Here is a 21375-nt window from a genome sequence, read left to right on the forward strand (position 1 = left end):
AAAGCTTTTCTCCATGCTTGTTGTCGGCAATAGAGTACTCACAACCAAGCTCGTCACGAGGGTGAGGGAGAGCAGCAAGGGAAGGACCCAAATGCTGAAGCAGGAAGCAGGATGATATATTGTTGAGGCGAGGGTATATATAGGTTTAGGGGCAGGTGGCTTGAAAGCAAAACTGCAAAGCTCGTGGCAACTTTAATGATCTGTCAGGGAATGAATGGAACTGGGCAGATACATGAACTGAGAGGCTGATGAGGGAATAAGATGCAGGTGAGGAGGTGGGCAAGGTAGCCAGGGTTGGAACAGGTGTGTAGATGGGTGGGGCAGTCAGGTGATGGGGAAAGTCAGAGGGCTTCTGATGGATGTATGGAGACTGGCAATGAAGGGGCCTGAGGAATAGGGAATGAGGCTAGAGAGGAGGGACAGACAGACAGACAGACAGACAGACAGACAGACAGACTGTTACACAACTTCCAGCCAAAATGTCCCGAACATCAACATAAGCCAGTTTGAAGTACATTTTGTCTGACACAAACTGATAGCGTACATTTGATCTCATTTTATAATAAGGTAAAAAAAGATATATTGATGATATATTTCCTCTTCCTTTGCTTTTCTACCAGCCTGGTCACTCAGTAGGGATGTTGGCCGCCGTGGAACACGGTCCCATCCTCTGCAGCGACTCCAACATCCTCTGCCTCTCGTGGAAAGGCAGGGTCCCCAAGAGTGAAAAGGACAAGCCGGTGTGCCGGAGGCGGTACTATGAGGAGGGCTGGCTCGCCACAGGGAATGGAAGAGGAGTTGTTGGGGTGACGTTTACATCGAGTCACTGCAGGAGGGACAGAAGCACGCCTCAGAGAATCAATTTTAATCTGCGAGGACACAACAGCGAGGTCGGGACTTGACTTTTAGCAATACCAATGTCTTCACTGTCAATTTTTGTTGTTGTTTGCAATATGTTTTTAACACTTTCGAAATACTTTCTAACAAAGCTGACATGTTTTCATATCTAACAAAATCCTCCGTTCTTATATTAACAACAATGTCTCCTGTCTTTGACAATATGATATTATGAGATACAGCGTTCACAATCTACTTTGGGGAATTTGGTTGTTGCAGCAGCAAACGTTTGCATATAAATAATCATAAATGAAAAAGAGCAACACCCAACAATTACAACTCTTAAATGTACATAGAAAATTAGAAAAATAATAAAAACTATGTAACAGTCTATAACATGACCATAAAAAGACAAAACAAATATGCATACAATATTACAATGTAGTAATCTAGAGAGATATAAGAAGTAAAATCGCAAATTGATTTTTGAGTTCCATTGTATGCCGATGTGAATGTAAATCAGATGAGACAAATTAGATATTTAAAAAGAAAATAAAGAAATTCAGAGCAGATGTAGATTTATTTCTTGGCATGCTTTATAAAATGCATATTTTAATGCCTCTGCGCCGGCGACTGCAGTGGCCAGAGGCATAATGTTTTTGGGTTGTAAGTTTGTCCGTCCCATTTTCGAGAAAGTAATATCTCAGGAACGCCTTGTGGGAATTTGTCACCCGTGTCCACTTGGACACAACGATAGTTTGATTATTATTTGGTGTTCAAAGGTCAAAGGTCAAGGCCACTGTGATGTCACGTCTGTCTGATTCTCAAATATACGCCTCTCAGTAACGCCTTCAGCAAATTTCCTTCCAGCTGCAGTGGACTTTGAGAAGACATTCAGCCTAAAGAGCACTCTATATGAATCATGAATATGCCTCTGTGCAGAAAGCCACCTGGGTTTGCAAAAAATAGTAACAGTTAGTTTTTTCCCAGGTTGTCCTGGTGCGTTGGAATGAACCCTTTCAGAAGCTGGCCACCTGTGATATGGAAGGAGGTATTTTTGTATGGATCCAGTATGAAGGACGATGGTCTGTAGAGCTGGTGAATGACAGAGGAGCCCAGGTAGACAGTTTTTTCTTCTATCACATTCATGTATTCTCCTGCGTGATATATACTAACACATTATACTATAAGACAACTGTAATGCACTTGATGATACAAAAAAAACTACCTCCGACGTATGGTATTTGGATGGCAGTGTCCTGTATACATACACAAATATAGCTTGAAGGTGAACATGTCTTCCATCCAGGTGAGTGACTTCACTTGGTCACATGATGGCACTCAAGCCCTCATCGCATACCGGGATGGCTTTGTGTTAGTTGGCTCGGTCAGCGGACAAAGACACTGGTCCTCAGAGATTAACCTGGAGAGTCAAATCACCTGTGGTATCTGGACGCCTGATGATCAACAGGTACACACATCCTGGTTGAATTTGTATGAATTACATTTTGTATTATTTAATCTGTCTGTCTGTCTGTCTGTCTGTCTGTCTGTCGTAAAACAGTAAACATTTTATTTTTAACAAGAAAAATGACACGTGGGGTGAGATTATTTCCTTTAAATGTTTCAAATACAAGATAAAACCACTTATATAAAGGGCTTTCTTGCAGCACTCCTCGACCTAGAATGTGATGCTCCAGAGTATTTTCATCATGTCTATCTATTCAAGTGTAATGTGCAATGCGCCCTCAGGTCTTGTTTGGTACAGCAGATGGTCAGGTGATAGTGATGGACTGTCACGGACGAATGCTTGCCCACGTTCTGTTGCACGAGTCCGACGGGATCGTGAGCATGTCCTGGAACTGCCCCGACTTCCTGGTTGAGGACAGCACAGAGAGCGACACAGACTCTGATGACAATATCCTGCCTTTAGGTACCGACATATCCCCCCAAAACCTCACTGCCGATATGACAGCTTGCTACCTTGTGTTGGCTGTGGGAAACTAATCAACTTCCTTTTCCTTGTTGTTCCAAGTGCGGAGAGTCAAGCCTTTGTTGACAGTCACCTTCTTATCAGGAGATATCAGCTTAATGAATAACTATGACGACCTCTCTCCTGCCGTAATCCGCTCAGGGCTGAAAGGTATAAAAATCCATGTGTCCCATTGCATGCCCATCAATTGTTTTGATCATATGCCCCATAACACATACGGGTTTTGTGCTCCTTCACTCCACAGATGTTGAGGCCCAGTGGTGCTCCCAGGGAGACCTCCTGGCTGTGGCCGGCATGGAGAGACATGGGCTTCCTGTCGACTCTGCCTGCTCGTCCATCATGAGGAACGCCCTTGTTAAGTTCTATAATGTCCAAGGAGAGCACATTTACACTTTGGAAACACCGGCACAGGTTCGTTCTGTATTAAAGGAGGGATGGGGTAGATGTTTAGTCAATTAGATATTGCTGCACTAAAAAGCGCAACAGTAAGTTGCAGAATTAGTGCTGAATATAATTGTGCACCCTATGCATATACACATTGTTATTTTGAGGATCTGAAGTTTAAAAGAAAAACAGACAGGATTAACAAATGAACCAGTGTGAGAGATGTGATCAATAGATACAAACATTACAATAGGAATTATTTTATGGGAAAATTGTTTTTTTCAGAGACCCATCACTACCATCTGTTGGGGTCACAGAGACTCTCGTCTGTTCCTTGCATGTGGACCAGCGCTGTATGTGGTGCGTGTGGAGCACAGGGTGGCCAGCCTCCAACTTTTATGCCAGCAGGGCATCGCCAGCGCCCTGCGAGAGGAGAAAGATGTGGGCAAACTGAACATGCCCTCGCTGCTCTGCTCTTACGTCACCACTGCTTTCATACCCACCATCAAGGTGCATTAATCTCTAGTTAATCATTGCTGTGCAGTAACAGTTATAGACAGCTTCTTATCAACCCTTGTTGATAAGGCAAAACTGCTGACTGAGACATGTTTTCATTTGAGGGTACAGAAATCCTACAGCTCTTTCCTCTCTTTGTTCTAGCCCCCAATCCCTGACCCCAACAACATCCGTGACTTTGTCAGCTATCCCACAGCTGGGAATGAGAGGCTTCACTGCACCATGAAGAGGGCAGAGGACAGTCCTGAGACAGGCGGACCCTGCTACACTCTATACCTAGAATATTTAGGAGGACTGGTGCCCATTCTCAAAGGAAGGCGCATCAGTAAATTACGGCCTGAGTTTGTCATTATGGATCCAAAGATGGACAGCAAAGCAGGTGGGCTTCGACCTGACAGAGCCTTTTCTTAGAGACTATTTATTTATTTTTCAGTATTTCCAGTAAAAGGTGTTTACATTGAGGTATCTTAGGGGCGTATATCTCAAGACTATATCTTAGGGGCGTATGTCTCAAGACTATATCTTAGGGGCGTATGTCTCAAGACTATATCTTAGGGGCATATATCTCAAGACAACAGTTCATAGAGCTAAAACTATCTTCGTGGTTGTTGTTTTTTGGCACTTGGGTAGGGTTAGGAAAAATAAAAATCTATAAATTGGCTGAAAAAATTTGACATTTTGTGACATTTTTATGCTTTCTTGTCGCGAGTCAAATTAAAAGATTGATACCACTCATGTATATATGCTAAATATGAGACTAGAGCTAGAACACCAAACTATTAGCACGAAAGCACAAGGAATATTTAAAGAGGTGAATTAAAAGATGAACTTTTGAATTACTGATGAATGAATACTAGATACACTCTCAATGGTAGCAGACTTGCTCAGTCAAAGGTCAAATCTTGTTCCTTGTTATTTTGATATGAAATCTGAGCCTGAGTTCATCTATTTAAATATGCTCCATTTTAAAATAACTGTGCATAATCATGGAAATTCACTTTGAGTAAGAACAAACAAGTGCATGACTGTTCTTCTCTGATATAACATGGCCTGAGGCTTGATACAGGAATAGCCTGGACCATGACCTGACAGCTCCAGGGTCACATGTAGCCTGTGGTCCCGCTAAACGTGGGAGTGCTTATTTACTTACTTTTTTATTCTGACGCTGGGGTAGTTTAATGTCGGTATGTATGAGGACTCATTTCAAACTCAACTCTGCTGTTTTGTGTGTGATTTTTTTTCCTCCAGAGGAGGTGTGTGTGAACCCCATGATCTCATACACTGACAGCTGCAACTGCTCTGACTCCAGTGACATTGAGTTGAGTGATGAGTGGGTCGGGAAGAAGTCACCAAAATTATCCAGAGGAAACAGGTCAACAAAACTCTACATGTTCATTTTACATAATATATTATTTTTTTCCCTCATTACACCGGCCTGAACCACAGAGATGTTTTATTAACCGTGCTATTTCATCATGCTAGTTGAGACTGCTTCATCAACTGAACCATATTTCAAGAGAAAACTTGATTGAAAGCTCTTTGTTTCAAAGGATGAACTTGGAATCGAGAAAATCGCCCAAACTCTCACGCGTCAATCAGGAAGGCCAACGGTCGCCACGCTTACCAACAAAGAAGCCTCCAGTTCGGTCTCCCAGTCTAACGCGTCGGGAGTTTTCTATGGACGGGATCACTGAGGTAAGAAGCTAACGATACGGTTGTACCTGCTTTAGAAGTGTCTAATCTTTAACAATTAATTAATAATCTAGATGTCACAAAAGGTTTTCTGGTGAAAGAAAATCAATATATTTGCACAAATTATGTTCTCACATTAAATGTTTCTCTATTTTCTACTTCTTTAATGTTAAAATCAAAACAAATACTTTTTCTTTCTCTTACTATCCGATGTATCTTGCCGGTCACAACAATAACTGTTTTCAATTTCTTCTGCTTCAAAGCACAACTACCTTGCTCAAGTCACATCCAACATTTGGGGGACAAAATTCAAAATTGTTGGACTTGCTTCTTTTCTCCCGGCCAACCTTGGCGCAGGTATATGTCACAAAAGACACAAATAGAAATCACGTTTGACCATTGTGATGAATTTAACAGTCACTATGACTTTTTTTTATATGTTCCAGTCATCTATAAGACAAGTTTGCTTCACCTACAACCAAGACAGATGACAATCTACCTTCCAGAAGTGCGAAAGATTTCTCATGACTTCATGAGCCTTCCTGTGTTCAACCCCAATGTGTTCAGTGAGGATGAGGATGACTTACCAGGTGTGAAGGAATGCTAAGCACAATATAAGATATGACAAAGATTTGTGCTAATAGTCACTAACGCAGTTCTCTTTTGTGTTTTTATAAAGTGATGGGGCCATCTGGAGTGTCAGGAGACAATCCTCCCTGTACAGTCAACATCCCCATTGCTCCCATCCACAGCCCGGCTCAGGCAATGTCTCCAACACAGAGTATCGGCCTGGTTCAGTCTCTTCTGGCCAATCAGAACATTCAGCTTGATGTCCTGACCAACCCGACAGCCACCGCAGCAGCTGCAGCCGCAGCGGCCGCAGCTTCTGTCCCTGTTACGGATCATGGACAGGATGCAGTTCCATCACCGTATCCAGTGCCAGCTAGATACTCAAACCCTGGTCAAGTGATCTTCAATGGCCTGGAGACGGGTCCTCTTCTTCCTGGTACTCTTCCTCCCCCACCTCCACCTCACCATCTCCCACCGCAGCCTCACCCGCAGCGGCCCCATTCGCAACAGCCTCGCCAACTGCCGTCCAAACAGTCACAACAGATGCAGACGCAGCAGCAAAAAATGCATCATCATCAACAGCAGCAGCAGCAGCAGCAGCAGCAGCAGCAGCAACACCATCATCAGTCCCAGGCACAGCAGCAACAGCAGCAATTACAGCAGCAACAACAGCAAATACAGCAGCAACAGCTGCAGCAGCAACAGCTACAGCAGCAACATCAACAGCTACAGCAGCAACAGCAACAGCTACAGCAACTGCAGACGCTGCACCAACAGCAGCAGCAACAACATCAACAACACCAGGTTCAGCAACACCAACAACTCCAACAAAACCCAACACACCAACAACTTCATCACCAACAGCAAATTCAGCAGCAGCAGCAACAGATGCAGATGCAGCACGAGCAGATGCAGCAGCAGCAGCAGCAGATGCAGCAGCAGCAGCAGCAGATCCGCCAACAGATCCAGGAGATGAGGCAGCAGCAGCAGCAGCTCCAGCAGCAGCACCAGCAGATCCAGCAGCAACATCAACAGATGCAGAGGCAGCACCAACAAATGCAGCAGCAACTGAAGATGCAGATGACGCTGCCCCCTCCTCCGTCTGGCTATCCCACCATTTCATTGCACCAGATTCATCTTCTGCCTCCCCCTCCTACCACTGAGCCTGGGTTCAGCCGGGGGGAGCACGCACACACTCTGAAGCCAAGTCTGCCACGGACTTTACCTCCCTTCATCGAAATGGATGGAGCGATGGAGATTCACATGCGGAAGGTGAATCCTCCTCCTCCATACCCGGGCACCGTGTCTGCAGTGACATCTACAGCCGTCGCTATGCCCCAAACTCTTGTCACAAACTGTGACAGCCCAAGTGTCCTGACGGCAGACCTTTGCCTGAAGAAGGACGAGTTTTTGCTTCACCCTGTCACTTTACAGTACCCGACACCTCTGGGATATGAAAGGATCACGACCTTTGACAGCAGTGGCAACGTGGAGGAGGTTTGTCGGCCACGCAGGCGCCTCGTGCGCAACCAAAATGCGTATGCTGGCCACGGCATCGGAGGTTCGGCCACGCTCAAAGTCACGTCCTCTGAGAATAAAAAAATTCAGCTTCCCTACAGCTCGGCAACATTGAGTCGTCTCTCCGTCCCACGATACTCAATACCTAGTGGAGACCCTCCTCCTTACCCTGATCCAGTCAATCAGGTAACTGCTACACTTCCTCCTCCCCAGAGAATCGATAGCAGTCTGATTCATGCCACTCTACGTCGTGACCGCAGGGACGTGGGACTCAAAGTGCCACAGATGATGGAAAGCTCAAGAACCCTCCCCACCAAGGCTAAAATGAACAGCACACTAGCACTTACCTATCAGCAGAGGGCGCCCACAGCGTTGTACACGTGCACACAGTGCAGCAGTAACAGCAGCAGCAGCACCAGCGTCAGTGTGAGCGGTGGTGGGACTACGAGTAGTGGCATCGCAGGCGGCACGGTGGTGAGGCAGGACTTCCCACCAGGGAAAGGATCACATCACAGTACCATCATCGTGCACTCCAAAAGCACCTCACCCATGGCCTCGCAATCATCTTACAGTCTGCTGAGTGCTGTGGATAACAGCAGGGACAGAACGGTGTATGTCAACTCCGCCTTTACCGAAGATGAGACTTTAAATCATCAGTGTCACCTTGAAAAATCTGTACGTCAGCTGACTCTCGGCGATGTCAGTTTGACAGTTAAACGCCCTCCGCCTTACCAGTGGGACACCTCCACCACAGAGGAGTTCTGGCTCACTCCAGAACAAACAATATTGGGTCCTCCACCAGGGCCTCATAAACCGCCTCCGCTCATCATCAGTCAAGCTCAGCACTTGGACATGACTCGGCTACCGTTTGTCCTCACGACTAAACCTCCAACCAGTCAGACCACGAGCACTCTTACTTTCCCATCCGGTTACCAGATATCTCTTGCACCTTTTCCTCCGGGTGTGGGTCACAGTGGTCCTCCAATTCAGACCTTACAGAACCCTCCACCAAGTGAAGTGGTTGGCTCAGTCCCTTTTTCTCAGCAGGAACCCAACTTGGGCTTGCCACCAGGCTATCCTCCAAGTCTTACTAACTTGGCCTGCTGCCCTCTCCCTCCAATGTATCCAGGAGCCAGCTCATGTGCCGGACTTCAGCTGCACCCTGTCAACCTGCACCCTTGGAACCCTTACCCATGCCCTCCCCCCATGCAAGACCCTCCAGCACCTCCCCTCCCCACCAAAACTCATCAGATTTTAGAGAAGCCGATCCTCTCGCCGCCTCCTCCTTCTGGGCCACCCCCACCACCCCCTCTCCCACCTCCTCCTCCACCTACTGAGCTACCGGCGTCTAAAAGTTCCTCAGAGGATCTAGCAGAGTCTGCCAACAACTTTCTAGAGCCTTTATCTCTGAATGACAGCCCGGTGCCACAGGAGTCAGAGCGCTTCAACAAGAAGAGTCGCAAAAGACTAGACAGCAGAGCTGAGGAAGCCAACATGACCACCGTCTCCGAGGGTAAATCTAGAAAGGAAGGGCGCGCACTCTCTGACTTCAACACTCTCATTTCCAGCCCACGGCTTGGCAGCAGAGAGAAGAAGAAGCCCAAGGGGCAGAGAGAGCAACCCAATAAAACCAAGAAGATGAGCAGGACCACAAATGAGTTCCAGGACAGCTCAGAGAGTGAGCCAGAGCTGTTCATCAGCGGCGATGAGCTCATGAACCAGAACCAGAGTAGTAAGAAGAGCTGGAAGAACAAGCGCAGCATGCGTATGGCGAGTGAGCTGGAGGAGATAAAGTGCCGCAAGGCAAATGAAAGAGAGGACCGTAGTTTGGGAAGCCAAGGATTCGTCTATGTTATGGCCAATAAACAACCGTTGTGGAATGAAGCCACCCAGGTCTACCAGCTCGATTTTGGAGGACGAGTCACACAGGAGTCGGCAAAGAACTTTCAAATTGAGCTGGATGGTAGACAGGTAATGAGACAATAGGAAATCCTTATGAATGTATAGCTTAAATCATGAGTGAATTGCTCTTTTTGTTGATTTACAGATTATTGTATTGCAACCATTTTGTACTCGAAAATGGCAAACATTAATTGGTTTCAGATTTTCTTTTTCTTATTTAAAAGGAATTCTAACGTTTCACAAAAATGTGTTCTGCAGTTTTTTGTGATATTCTATGAAAAATAAGAAAACCAATCGGTGTATTGTTTTGTTGCAATCACAGATGATGTGTTGATTAATTCATGCTTTCTTTCAATCGTTTCATTTTAATTTCATACAAGTTGCACATTACCTCAAACTAGAGCAAAAAAAATGGAATTAAAAATAATACATAACAGCATAACGACCAACAATATGAACAATCAGACAAGGACAGAAAATATACCAGAAAACACGAACATAAATCAGACATAAATCATTCAATCAAATTCATTCTTTCTAAAATGTCTTCCTGTTTTCCATCTTTCTCAGGTGATGCAGTTTGGGCGAATTGATGGGAATGGCTACATCTTGGATTTCCAGTATCCTTTCTCAGCAGTGCAGGCATTTGCTGTTGCCTTAGCCAACGTGACTCAAAGGCTGAAATGAAAAGTTTTTTAGTGTTCTTGTAGACTAATTGAAAAGAAGCCACAATGGTCTTGCACCCCAATGTGTGGGGATGAAGCTGGCAAAGTGTCAATGTTGTGGTGGTTCTTTTGAATATACAAGATGGTCTTGCACACACAGACGATTTAAAATCAGTCTGTTTAAGGCAATATCAGTCTAGGTCAGTGGTGATGGAGCCTGCACCAGTTATTCCATCATTTCTAGTTCAGATGTTGAATGTACTCAAGCTAATTTTATTTATTATTCAGATGTTATATAGTGAAGTAAAAAATATCAACCTTCCCTAAAAGCAGTGTGGAGGTTTAGTACCGCATGTGGTGCCAAAGACATCTTCCCTCTCTTAAAATGATGGCTAATTAAATGTATTTCAAATTAATGAATATTTTATTTATGTTTGTGATGTTTATAAAAATAAATATACACAGCAAATACCGTCACTCATTGTTACAATGGCTGTCAAAATTGCAAATACATTTTCACCAAGCCATACCATATCTGCACTATTTTATGTCAATTTTAAGTAATTGAGTATATACATTATACGGTTTTACTATCAAACTGATTGTTTTTTTTTTCCCCACATACATTTATTTGTAGTTGTATTCTTCATCAGATCTAGTTTGTTCAAAGCAATGATTTGATTTTTAATTTAGTTCAGCAACACCAACACTACTTTAGTTGTTTTTTATAAATGTCCTTTTCATTATTTTCAAATTGCTAAACATGCAATAGAAGAATATATTGATTCTGTAACTGCAACATGAAGAGTTGACCGCAGTTTATCATGGTTTGTGTATTTTCTATTCATGATACTTCTATGAAGTGGTGCAATTAACATAGTAAACCATATTGTTTTGGCCACAATACTGCAAATCATCTTTCAGTCAGATTCCGTTAGGATCCGACAATGTATTCGTCAATTTACACATTTTCATTTCACAAACCCCTGTCTACATTTGTGAATAATGGTCTACAGTGAGTTGATTTGTGCCAAATAGTCCAAATGCGTTTGGCTTGAAGTAAATTAGTGGGGAACACAGTAGAAAATGGTCTCATCCCCACCAACAAAAATGAGCATAAACGCTGAGATCCTCCCAGAGAATCTCAAACTTGGTCTTGTTTTCATTAGGTGTTTATGACACTGCTACATCAGTAGTTTGCCTTGTTGGAAACCAGTGCTGCTTTAGATAGAGCTTGTGTGCATTAACGCTACTTACATAGAACTGATGTTGTACTTGCAAAAGAAAAAACAATGCTGCTTGCACTGTGTATTTAGTAAATGACTTAAACATTATTATATGCTTCGACAATTGTGCTTATATGTTGCTAATTTCAGTCATTTTGTACTTCACCTTTGCTTCAACATGGTAAAAAGAGGTTTTTTTTATGTTCAACTTTTAAAAAAAGAACGAGAACAATAAACTTGCAATGGTAATAAATACAATTTATTCACAAATTGTTGGGATTAAGGGTCGGTATAGGAGTGAGATTTGTGTAGATTTGGTGCTAATGTATAAAGAAACAAATGTGGAAAGGACATTGTGTTATTTGCTAAAACATGGTTGTTGTGGCATTTGTCATGTGCTAAAAGAAAGTTATTTTAAAGTATATGAAGAAAGTATTTTAAGAGAGGCTACAGAGAGTTTTCATTTCAGAGCTTTTCATTTAATGCAGCTTTTGAGATTTCAGCGACAGAGTGTGTCAGTTATCAGCAATACTGCCTAATTAATAGTTGGTTGCCTGAATTTCTTTTTCTCTTATTTTGTGAAGGAAACAAATATGATGTGACCATAGGTTTACATGGACCTATTGGCAGGCCAAAATGTAATAAAAAAAAATACATGGTTTCAAATGTGTTGTTTTGTGTCATTTACAGTGTGTTTCTTTATGTATGTATGTATGTATGTATGTATGTATGTATGTATGTATGTATGTATGTATGTGTGTATGTGTGTATGTGTGTATGATTACATTATGATGTGTATGATTATTAGTATTATTTAGGAATCTGTGTGGATAAATTGTAAAAATTGTATTATATAAATATTTATAGAGCTTTTATTCTTTGTGTAATTAAAAAGGAAATTCTAATTTAGTCATATCAATACAATATTATATATTAATATATGTATATTTTGTTCTTTCATATACAAATATACTGTATATTGTAAGTATGTATATCTGTAATTATTGCTATTGTGGTATTTATGGTTATTGGTATTAACTCCTGATATTAATTATTTCAAAAGGATATATATATATTACAATGATATCCTTTTGAAATAATAAATATCAGAACAGAACAAACGAACAAATGTATTCAAGCAATTAACAAAACAACCCCATAAATGAACATAGCACATCTTAAAAGTGTAGCTTCTGTATTTTGCGTTGATTTCATCGTTAATTATGTTAATTAGGGAGCAGTGTTATTTGTTCAGGTCAGAAGACTCAATGGGTTTAACCAACCGGAAGTTGGCTGCCGGGACTTTTATTTTGTTGAGTGCTTTCGGTCTCATGTTAAGTCAACTTCATTGAGGAAATGCTCAGCGGTCTCTCAAAAGGTTAATTGTGGCTAAACAGATAACAGGACCCGAGAGTCCGCTGTCCTTGTCCTCAGGCTCCCTCTGTGTGTGTCGGTGTGTCACCGCGTGTCTGTTCCGAGTTACTGGATACAAAACCCCGAAAAGTTAGAAATGGACACGCAAGTTGACGTTCAGCAAATAGGTTGGTGCCTTTCAGAAAAGTTGGCTGTGTTTTGAACCCGCCGAGTTATCAAAATCTCATTATCCCATTTTCTCTGTTACCGTACTTTTATTAGTATCTGTTTTTCTTCTCACAACAGACAACAACAGCGCTGCAGCTGAAACAGTAGCTCCTGCCCCGAGGATGACCAGACAGCAGATTCTCACATTAATATCAATGGCATCTGTCAACTTTAGTTCAATGATTTGCTACTCAATATTAGGCCCATTCTTCCCCAACGAGGTAAGCCGAAAGTATTCCACATTATAGTGTACAAATTACATGAGTTTAGGGGGTTGAGTACCACTTATGGCATTTTTTTATTAAATGTTTCAACTACTGACTTTATTAAAGCAACATCGTGTAGCTTTTGAATGTAGATATAGTAAATGATTTCTCTTTGGAATGAAACGTTAATTCATAAGCAATAAAAACATCCTTATGAATGAATGAATGAATGAATGAATTAATAAATGTTAATTCAATAAATTCAGGGTGCTACTTGGTCTGGTATGACCAGTATGGTGGGCTGATGTTAGCAAACTTCACATGGATATTTCTGTTTTAAAACCTGCAGTACTGACTTTTACACTTGTTCTATTTCTGAGGTGTCTTTTTAGGGGCTTCAGTGAAAATGAGCCTTTAAAGCTCTCTGGCTCATTCAAACACATGCCCTGACATGTAAACAAATAAAACAAATGTCAGCATTACAGCTGCCACTGTTACGCATAGTTACATAGGTTTGCCTTCATGGTTAATACAACTTTTTGCTTTGTTTTTTAGATCAGTAAAAGGTTGAGAAACAGTTGCAACTATTGGTGATTCATTAATAGTTGTTTAATAAGTTCTTCATAAATGTATTTCTGCAGCCCTTTTACATTACATTACATTTAATTTAGCTGACGCTTTTATCCAAAGCGACTTACAATAAGTGCATTCAACCATGAGTACAAACTCAGAACAACAAGAATCAAGAAAGTACAATTTCTTCAAGAAAGCAAAACTACAAAGTGCTATAAGTAAATGCTACTAAAGTGCTGCTAAAGTGCTACTTTCTTTATTCAGGGTATAGTCGGAAAAGATGTGTTTTTAGTTTGCGATGGAGGATGTAGAGACCTTCTGCTGTCCTTTTACAACCCTTTTTAAAAGGTTCCATACTACAAAGTGGGTATTTTATTGCATTGATTTGTACCAAGCATTTAGCGTTCTCATGTCTTGTTTAATGTGAACTTAATTATTTCTCCGTTGCGAGAGACTGTGAACAAATGCAAATGACACGAGTGATGTGTAACATCCAACAGCAGAGGCCAGAATACTGTAAATAAGTATAGCCAATGCACAACAGCAAGGCAACGTGTCTTGAAAAAGCAACTGTAATGCATCTAGTGTGCTTTACCCAAATAAAATAGCATATGTTATAACATATTTTACTGAGAGAGTGTATACTTTGAATCCTGGTAATGTGCATAACATCTGTAGATAATGCTATCTATTACTAGCTCATCAAGATACACATTGATGGCTTTTCACAACAATGTGTTGAGATCACATTGACTCATTGAAATGTTGAAATACAGGATATAACCTTTGGGCTGTTGTGGTGACTCAAAATAAAATACATAATATGTATTACTTCTGAGACAAACTGTAATAAACAGTACCATTATTTTAGTGTGGCTTGTTTTTGTGCTGGTGAAGCATGTGAAACAACAGCTGTGAAGCATAATCGGGGGTCCATTGATTGTATTCAATAGTGATAATAAGGATGCTTTTCCTAGTCTGAAGAATAGCGTCGGTGTCTTCTGAGTGGAATCAATGAGTGATCATGTGCTAGACAGACGCAGCTCCCTGAAGCCCAGTGGTTGACTGGCTCAGTTGTACTCACTGGTCTCACTGGTCTCACTGGTCTCACTGGTCTCGGGTACAGTCAGATGACAACATGAGTAAGAACTGCTAAGCAAAGGTCAGGGCGTTGTCGAGTAATACATATGATAAAGTATTGATAAGGCTTTAATGCACAAGAACAGCTCTGTGATAACAATGTATTATTGGTCATCTGCTATATCAATGTATTGTTATTAATATTACATTACACGTCCTTATTTATATCACTTAGACAAAGGGAAATTGTTTCTCCTCAGACCAATAAATACATGACATCTTTATTTCCACACAGGCATTAAAGAAGGGAGCCAGTCAAACTGTCATCGGTCTCATATTTGGCTGCTATGCTGTCGCCAATTTAATTGGCTCGTTGGTCATGGGGAAATATGTAAGTGCATTTGGCTTATTTCTTCTCAGTATGTGAAGTGTGGTTTGCTGCCCAGATGTGCAGTAATTCACACTTTCTTTGTCTTTGTCGCAGATTGTCCAGATTGGTGCAAAGTTCATGCTGGTGATGGGGCTTTTTGTGTCTTCAGGCTGCACCATCATGTTTGGGTAAGCGTGGGTCCTGGGTGCTTTGTTGTTGTTGTTGATGATGATGATGATGATGATGATGATGATCACGGACACATATCACAACTCAACTCATACAATAGTGTGGGACTTTATATTTGAGGTGTTTGGCTGCAGAACAATGAAGGATAGAAATATTCTTATTGTCAACCAATCTAATGAAAAGACAGAGACCATAGAGCACCAGCTGTGTATTAATCTGCAGACTGAAATAGTTCCATCAAATGCACCACTGTATCCTGTTTTAAGTCATATGTGCTGATATTTACAGTGCCCAGCTGTTTTAGGAAATTATTTAGCCTTTATAAAAAAGGTGAAACAATATATTTATGACTCTTTTTTACATCTTCAGCAGGAATGAATGTAATTGGCGCCGAAAGTACTGAGAGAACGTAGATTTTGTGTTTCCCAGTAAGATCAATATAGAATAACACCTCACCTTTTAAGACAACTGTGAACAGTATTGTATTGGCAATGTGCATCGCTAAGTCTTAATGAATGCATTGTTTTTCTCCACTTGTGCAGATTTGGATTTGAGTCACTGTTTCTATATCAAGTCCTGTTTGACAGTAGTTTGTATCTTGCAGGTTACTCGACCGGGTTCCCTCGGGAGCCCTGTTCATAAGTATGTGCTTCATTGTGAGGTCCATAGACGCTTTGGGCTTTGCCGCAGCTATGACTTCCACTTTTGCATTGACTGCGAAAATATTTCCCAACAATGTGGCAACTGTTTTGGTGAGTGCAGACAACTCTTGTGTGACTGGCATGTTGTTTAGACATTAGAATCACGAGAAAAACAAAAAAAGACATTGTGGTTGGGGTTGTTTTGTAACTCCTGTTTCTCCCAGTGTCATGGAAAAATAATAGATATCTTCTGCATGTGTCGTAAAAGTCTTTAAGCTGTTTTAAAACACTGCAATTCTCTCTGTTTAGGGTAGTTTGGAGGTTTTCACAGGACTTGGTCTTATTCTGGGGCCACCGCTCGGAGGCTGGTTCTACCAGTCGTTTGGATATGAAGTCCCTTTTATGCTTCTTGGATGTTTCCTACTGATTATGGTTCCTTTCAACATATACATCTTGCCAAGCATTGGTAGTAGTTTCACCATATTATGAATATGTAATTTCAATAAAATAAAACACACTTTTGGCGATTTGTAACCGCGAGCTGTACTTTGTGCGTCTGCCCAAACAGAAGCCGACCCCTCGACGGATTCCTTACTTTCGCTTCTCAGACAAGGGAAAATCATCCTGATCTGCTATACGGTATTCACTCTCAGTGGAGGTCTGGGCTTCTTGGATGCCACGTTGTCCCTGTTCGCCATAGAGAAGGTAACTTCCTTTCTTTCCATGAAGTCAATTTATTGTAGAAAGAAAGTGCATTGTGCTTCCTGTGGATAAGTTTTCCCTCTTATGTTACATCAGTTTAATCTCTCAGCTGGCTACGTGGGACTCATCCTTCTTGGTTTGTCGTTGCCATACTGCCTCGCATCACCGCTGATTGGGTATATTACTGATAAATATCCTGTGAGTATGAAGGCAAATGTGGATAATTCTTTCAGAATTGTAAGTTTGTAATTTTGAACCAAATCCCTTGTGTGTAAGTAAGTAAGTAAAGTTTATTTATATTGCACTTTTCACAGACAAAGGTCACAGTGCTGGACAGGAGTCAGGGAAAAACGTGTTAAAACCAGATTGACAATAACAGGGGTCAAAATATTTCAACAGTTAAGAGAGCATAGTAAAATACACATTAAAAGATGGAGCAGCAAAAAACAAATAATGAAAATAAATAAATAAAAAAAGATAAAAAGCAGGTGTTTAACCAACCGCCAGTGTAAACAGATATATTTTTAGTAGGTTTCTAAAAGACGATAGTGAATTAGCAAACCGTAGAGGTGCAGGCAGAGCATTCCAAAGCTTAGACCTAAGAATGGGGGTGATATGAGACCGCCTGTATGTCCTCGTCAGTAATCTGGCAGCAGCATTTTGGATTACCTGCAACCGGTTAAGTGCCGAGAAAAGTGTGTTTCTGTAATCAATACGAGAAGAGATAAAAGCATGTATGATCATCTCTAATTCAGCCGTAGAACAAACAGATCTCAGTTTGGTAATGTTTCGTAGGTGGAAGAAACAAGATCTAGACACAGGGTTCTTACGGTCATGGAAAACCTGGAAATGTCATGGAATTTGACATTTCCAGGCCTGGAAAAGTCCTTGCAAAAAATGAATTCCCCAAATTTTGAAAAAGTCATGGAAATGTGTTATATTTATGTGTTCATGTCGTTCATTTACGAGTTTAAAATCATTAATATACTTTTAAAAGAAAGATGCTCAAAATATAAGCAGGCATACGCTCTATATCTATAAATGTTTATTCTTTTAATCAAACTATTGTCTCTCATTAATTTGTGTCATTTAAGGTATACTGTATGCTTTGGAATTCTCATTGTTAGCTTAAATACTACAGTTTCTCACTTTTTCATGAATACACCGAGATTTCACAAAATGTTTAAAGTCATGGAAAAGTCATGGAAATCCATTAGTCAATGCTTCACATGCAGTGCCGTAACGGAAACACATGAGGCCCCCCTGCAGAATAACCCTGACAGCCCCCCGCCCCCATATGTAAGGGATAATGTATTGTCCGGCGGTCATTATCCAAAGATAAATGAACAGGTATGTGAGCGAGTGTGTTCGTGCTCTTTTATTTTTCTAGACAGTCCTCGCCAATCATTTATTCCCGTAGTTATGTTATGGCATGCAGATCTTCTCTCACCAAAAAGCCAACAGGGCTCACAATATACTCTGTCAATTTTGGGGGAGTAACACAGCCATTTGCGTTGTATCTTGGTTTCTTTTTTTGACACATGATAAAAATCTTTAGAAAAACATCTCCCCTTTTTATCTTTAGGATACGGACCTTCACATTTACATGGTTCCTGCCTTAAAATGAACTTTTTGTTGACTCTGTCGCACGGCTACCCGAGGCCTCTTCACTGCAGCCTGACTATTCACTGCAGCCTGGCTCTTCACTGCATCCTGGCTCTTCACTACAGCCTGACTTTGCTGGACTTGCAGAACCTTGGCGCACGCCTGGCTCTCCCTTATCCTCTGTCACAGAATATGATTTAAGTGTCAACGGTGAATTTTATTACTTTTATTTTGACGGCCACAGAGATCGGGAAGCAAAGGAAGTTTGGAAAGTACACAAACCAGGCATCGTTCACATAGCAACTGTCAACTGTCAAATAGCAAACTATGAAGACCCATTACCCCGGTACTGGGGGAGCGTCTCAAGATTAAGTTTTCAAATAGTCGTATGAACCACAAATGAGTTCTAATACTTGTATTATTTTATATAATTTTTTCTTGTGAAGAAAATGTACATTTTCCCAAAAAAACTTTTATAACATATTTTGATCATAACTATGAACATCCAGCATGATCTAATCAAGAATGGCAGAAAAATGCTTTTCGAGTGGTTTCCGACATGTTCAAAATGTGTGCTTCAGACCCTTACCAAGGTCTCACATACTAATAACACCCCTTGTTAGAAAGAACAGAGCCTAAAGAACCTGAATATGCAATGAAAAACAAAGTGTCGGGGTCATTTGAAGGCTTTTCAGGGGAAAAACTGTGTAAATTGGTTCAAAAATGAAAGTTCTATAAGAAAACTACATTTCCCCGAAGCCAGCCCGGGTGCATTTTCTTCAGTAGACTGCGCATGACCGCACAATCTAGCAGGCTGGTTAACCTGAAAGCCTCACTTGGTTTAAAGGAGACATGGAGTTGAATATCATCTGCATATAAATGATAAGCAACATTATAGGTTTTAATGATCTGTCCCAGAGGTAATAAGTATAAAGACAATAACAGAGGCCCCAGGACCCAGCCCTGCGGTACCCCACAAGACAGTGGAGAGATGTCTGACACAAATTCTGTGCGTGTGCGTGTGTGCGTGTGTGTGTGCATGTGTGTGTGTTCATCAGTCCACCAGGCCTTGGTTCGTTGTGTCAGGAGGTGCCGCCACAGCATTTGGCTTCTTCATGCTTGGCCCTGTCCCTTTCCTTCACATCCCGAGGTGAGCATGTGGTGAAGATGGGGGATGAGGGATGTGCAGGGGAGTGAACGGTAGGGAATAGTCCTGGGGGTGACAGAGTCAGTCAGTGGGGGACCCGGGCTCTGTTGATGAGCTCGACTGCCGACGTGAAAAAACTGTTGCGTGTTGTTGTGTGGCGGGAGGTCTTGGTCCTGATGGACCTCAGCCTCCTGCCAGAGGGAAGGGACTCAAACTGTTTATGTGATAAAAAGGAAATTGAGTATTCATCTATTTTGAGGTGAGTACTTCCTTCAACACTAGCAGCACTCAGTAGGTAAGAAGCCGTCTTAAAACTATAATTCCTGTAGATTAACAGTCCTAACTTTTTATTATATTCTGTTTATTTTTGCGTATGTGTTCCTGTGTAGTCAGCTGTGGCTGCTGATCCTCATGCTCGGTGTAATTGGCCTTTCTCTGGGCATCTCTGCAATCCCCATGTTCCCTGAGATCATCTCATGTGCATAGTGAGTGGCTTCACATGTTGTGCTGCTCAACATTTATTTGTACTTATGTATATAATGCAAGGTGAAAAACGGATGTTTCTTCTTTGTAGTGAACAAGGATATGAAGAGGGACTTAGCACTCTTGGAATGGTGTCTGGACTTTTTGGGGCATTTTGGTCCTTGGGGTAAGTCCTACTCGCTGCTTTTCAGAAGCCTGAATATATGAAAACATTCAATCAAAAGCCTCACTTGTTGGTTCTTATTTTCTGCCCCTTGATATATTTTTTTTAAAGGATGTTTTATGGCCCAACAGTGGGGGGCCTCATCACGCAACATCTGAGCTTCGAGTGGGCAGCGGCAGTCCAAGGAGGCTTGGCGTTTTTGGGTGTAAGTATCCTTACGGGCCGTGTTTATGTGCATGACGGGTCCATGTTAGAAAAGGACACATGAAGCAGGAAAAAATGGCCATAACCGTCTCACTTGCTGGCACACGTTTGCATTGTCTTCTTGTGATTTGAAAGTTTACACTTCATGACTATATCATCAAGAGTAAATCGTAAATCACTTAAGCACGTCACTCGGACGATTTTCAAGCCTGTAAAATATCGTCAGCGTGACGGAAACGGCATGAGACTGTGAAAGTTGACACTTTACCTTACTTATGTGAGGATGGAGAAAAAACACGTTTTTCCAAGTCCTCACAACAAAGATTTGATAGAGAAAGAAGCGCATGAATCTCTTTTCTGAAAAGTTAGACGATTGAAACTAAATGCCCACTTTGTCCTCAGGCCTCTCTCCTAGCTGTGTATTACCTGTGTCATCCTCAACAACAACAACAACAAAGGTAATCACATCTAGGCCAGATATTTAAATTAACTGTATACTACGTCGAAGGCTATTTAGACTATTTATTTGTGCAGTTTCCATAAACCTACTGGGGTGTAACTCTCACTTTTATGTTTGAATTGAAGCGTTCGAACAGACAGTCGAGCATCAGATGAACACACTCCTCTCCTGACTGAATGAAGCTCTCAGCAGCATGTGGAAGGACGCCATACCGAACAAAACACCATCTAAGTGGTTTTTAATGTCTTGGAAATGAGACATTGTTGGTGTTGCAGAGATTGTAATGCTTTTGTATGGGTTGTGAAAATATTTTCCGGTAAAAGTATTGCTTTTGTGAAATGCTTGAAAAATGTTCGGCTCCTAAACAGCCCAACAACAAAGCGGTACTTCATTATTTTTCTGACTTTACATGAGAATTTAACTGGATTTATTTCCTATTGTGCCTGATGAAAAATGAATGTAGTCCCAATGAATGTAGTCGACCACTGCAAAGTCCAAACTAAATGTGCCTTTTGTCCTGAAGCTCCTCTGTATTCATAATCTTGGCTTTCGACATCACATGACCTGGATTTCATGGCGAAGTTCAACAAGCCAAGAGCTGCTGACCACATTCATGGCAACATCAAGACAATAAGCAAGTTATAATATATGCGACGTATTCTTTAGGT

The 21375-nt window shown here is 41.5% G+C and overlaps 2 protein-coding genes across 2 annotated transcripts; both read left to right on the top strand.

Moving 5' to 3' along the window:
• Positions 1–638: 638 nt before the first annotated feature.
• On the top strand, positions 639–10099 carry tulp4b (TUB like protein 4b; the record flags this gene model as incomplete). Its single annotated transcript, XM_079222190.1, is given in 15 exon segments — positions 639–890; positions 1828–1956; positions 2147–2308; positions 2590–2841; positions 2845–2980; positions 3075–3241; positions 3500–3724; positions 3875–4109; positions 4979–5120; positions 5281–5425; positions 5686–5779; positions 5869–6012; positions 6102–6625; positions 6677–9481; positions 9983–10099. Coding segments are annotated over 15 exon segments (5529 nt in total).
• A 2907-nt stretch (positions 10100–13006) lies between these two features.
• slc18b1 (solute carrier family 18 member B1) lies at positions 13007–21019 on the top strand (the record flags this gene model as incomplete). The annotated part of the gene is made up of 13 exons (XM_079215734.1): positions 13007–13105; positions 15039–15134; positions 15228–15301; positions 15907–16054; positions 16253–16409; positions 16512–16648; positions 16742–16843; positions 19309–19400; positions 19787–19882; positions 19972–20046; positions 20155–20248; positions 20650–20705; positions 20833–21019. 13 exons carry the CDS (start codon positions 13007–13009, stop codon positions 20885–20887), a joined length of 1281 nt encoding a protein of 426 aa, XP_079071860.1. The 3' UTR covers positions 20888–21019.
• Positions 21020–21375: the final 356 nt, after the last annotated feature.

The sequence above is a fragment of the Taurulus bubalis genome, assembly GCF_910589615.1.
Source record: "Taurulus bubalis genome assembly, chromosome: 1".
Taxonomy (NCBI): Eukaryota; Metazoa; Chordata; class Actinopteri; order Perciformes; family Cottidae; genus Taurulus; species Taurulus bubalis.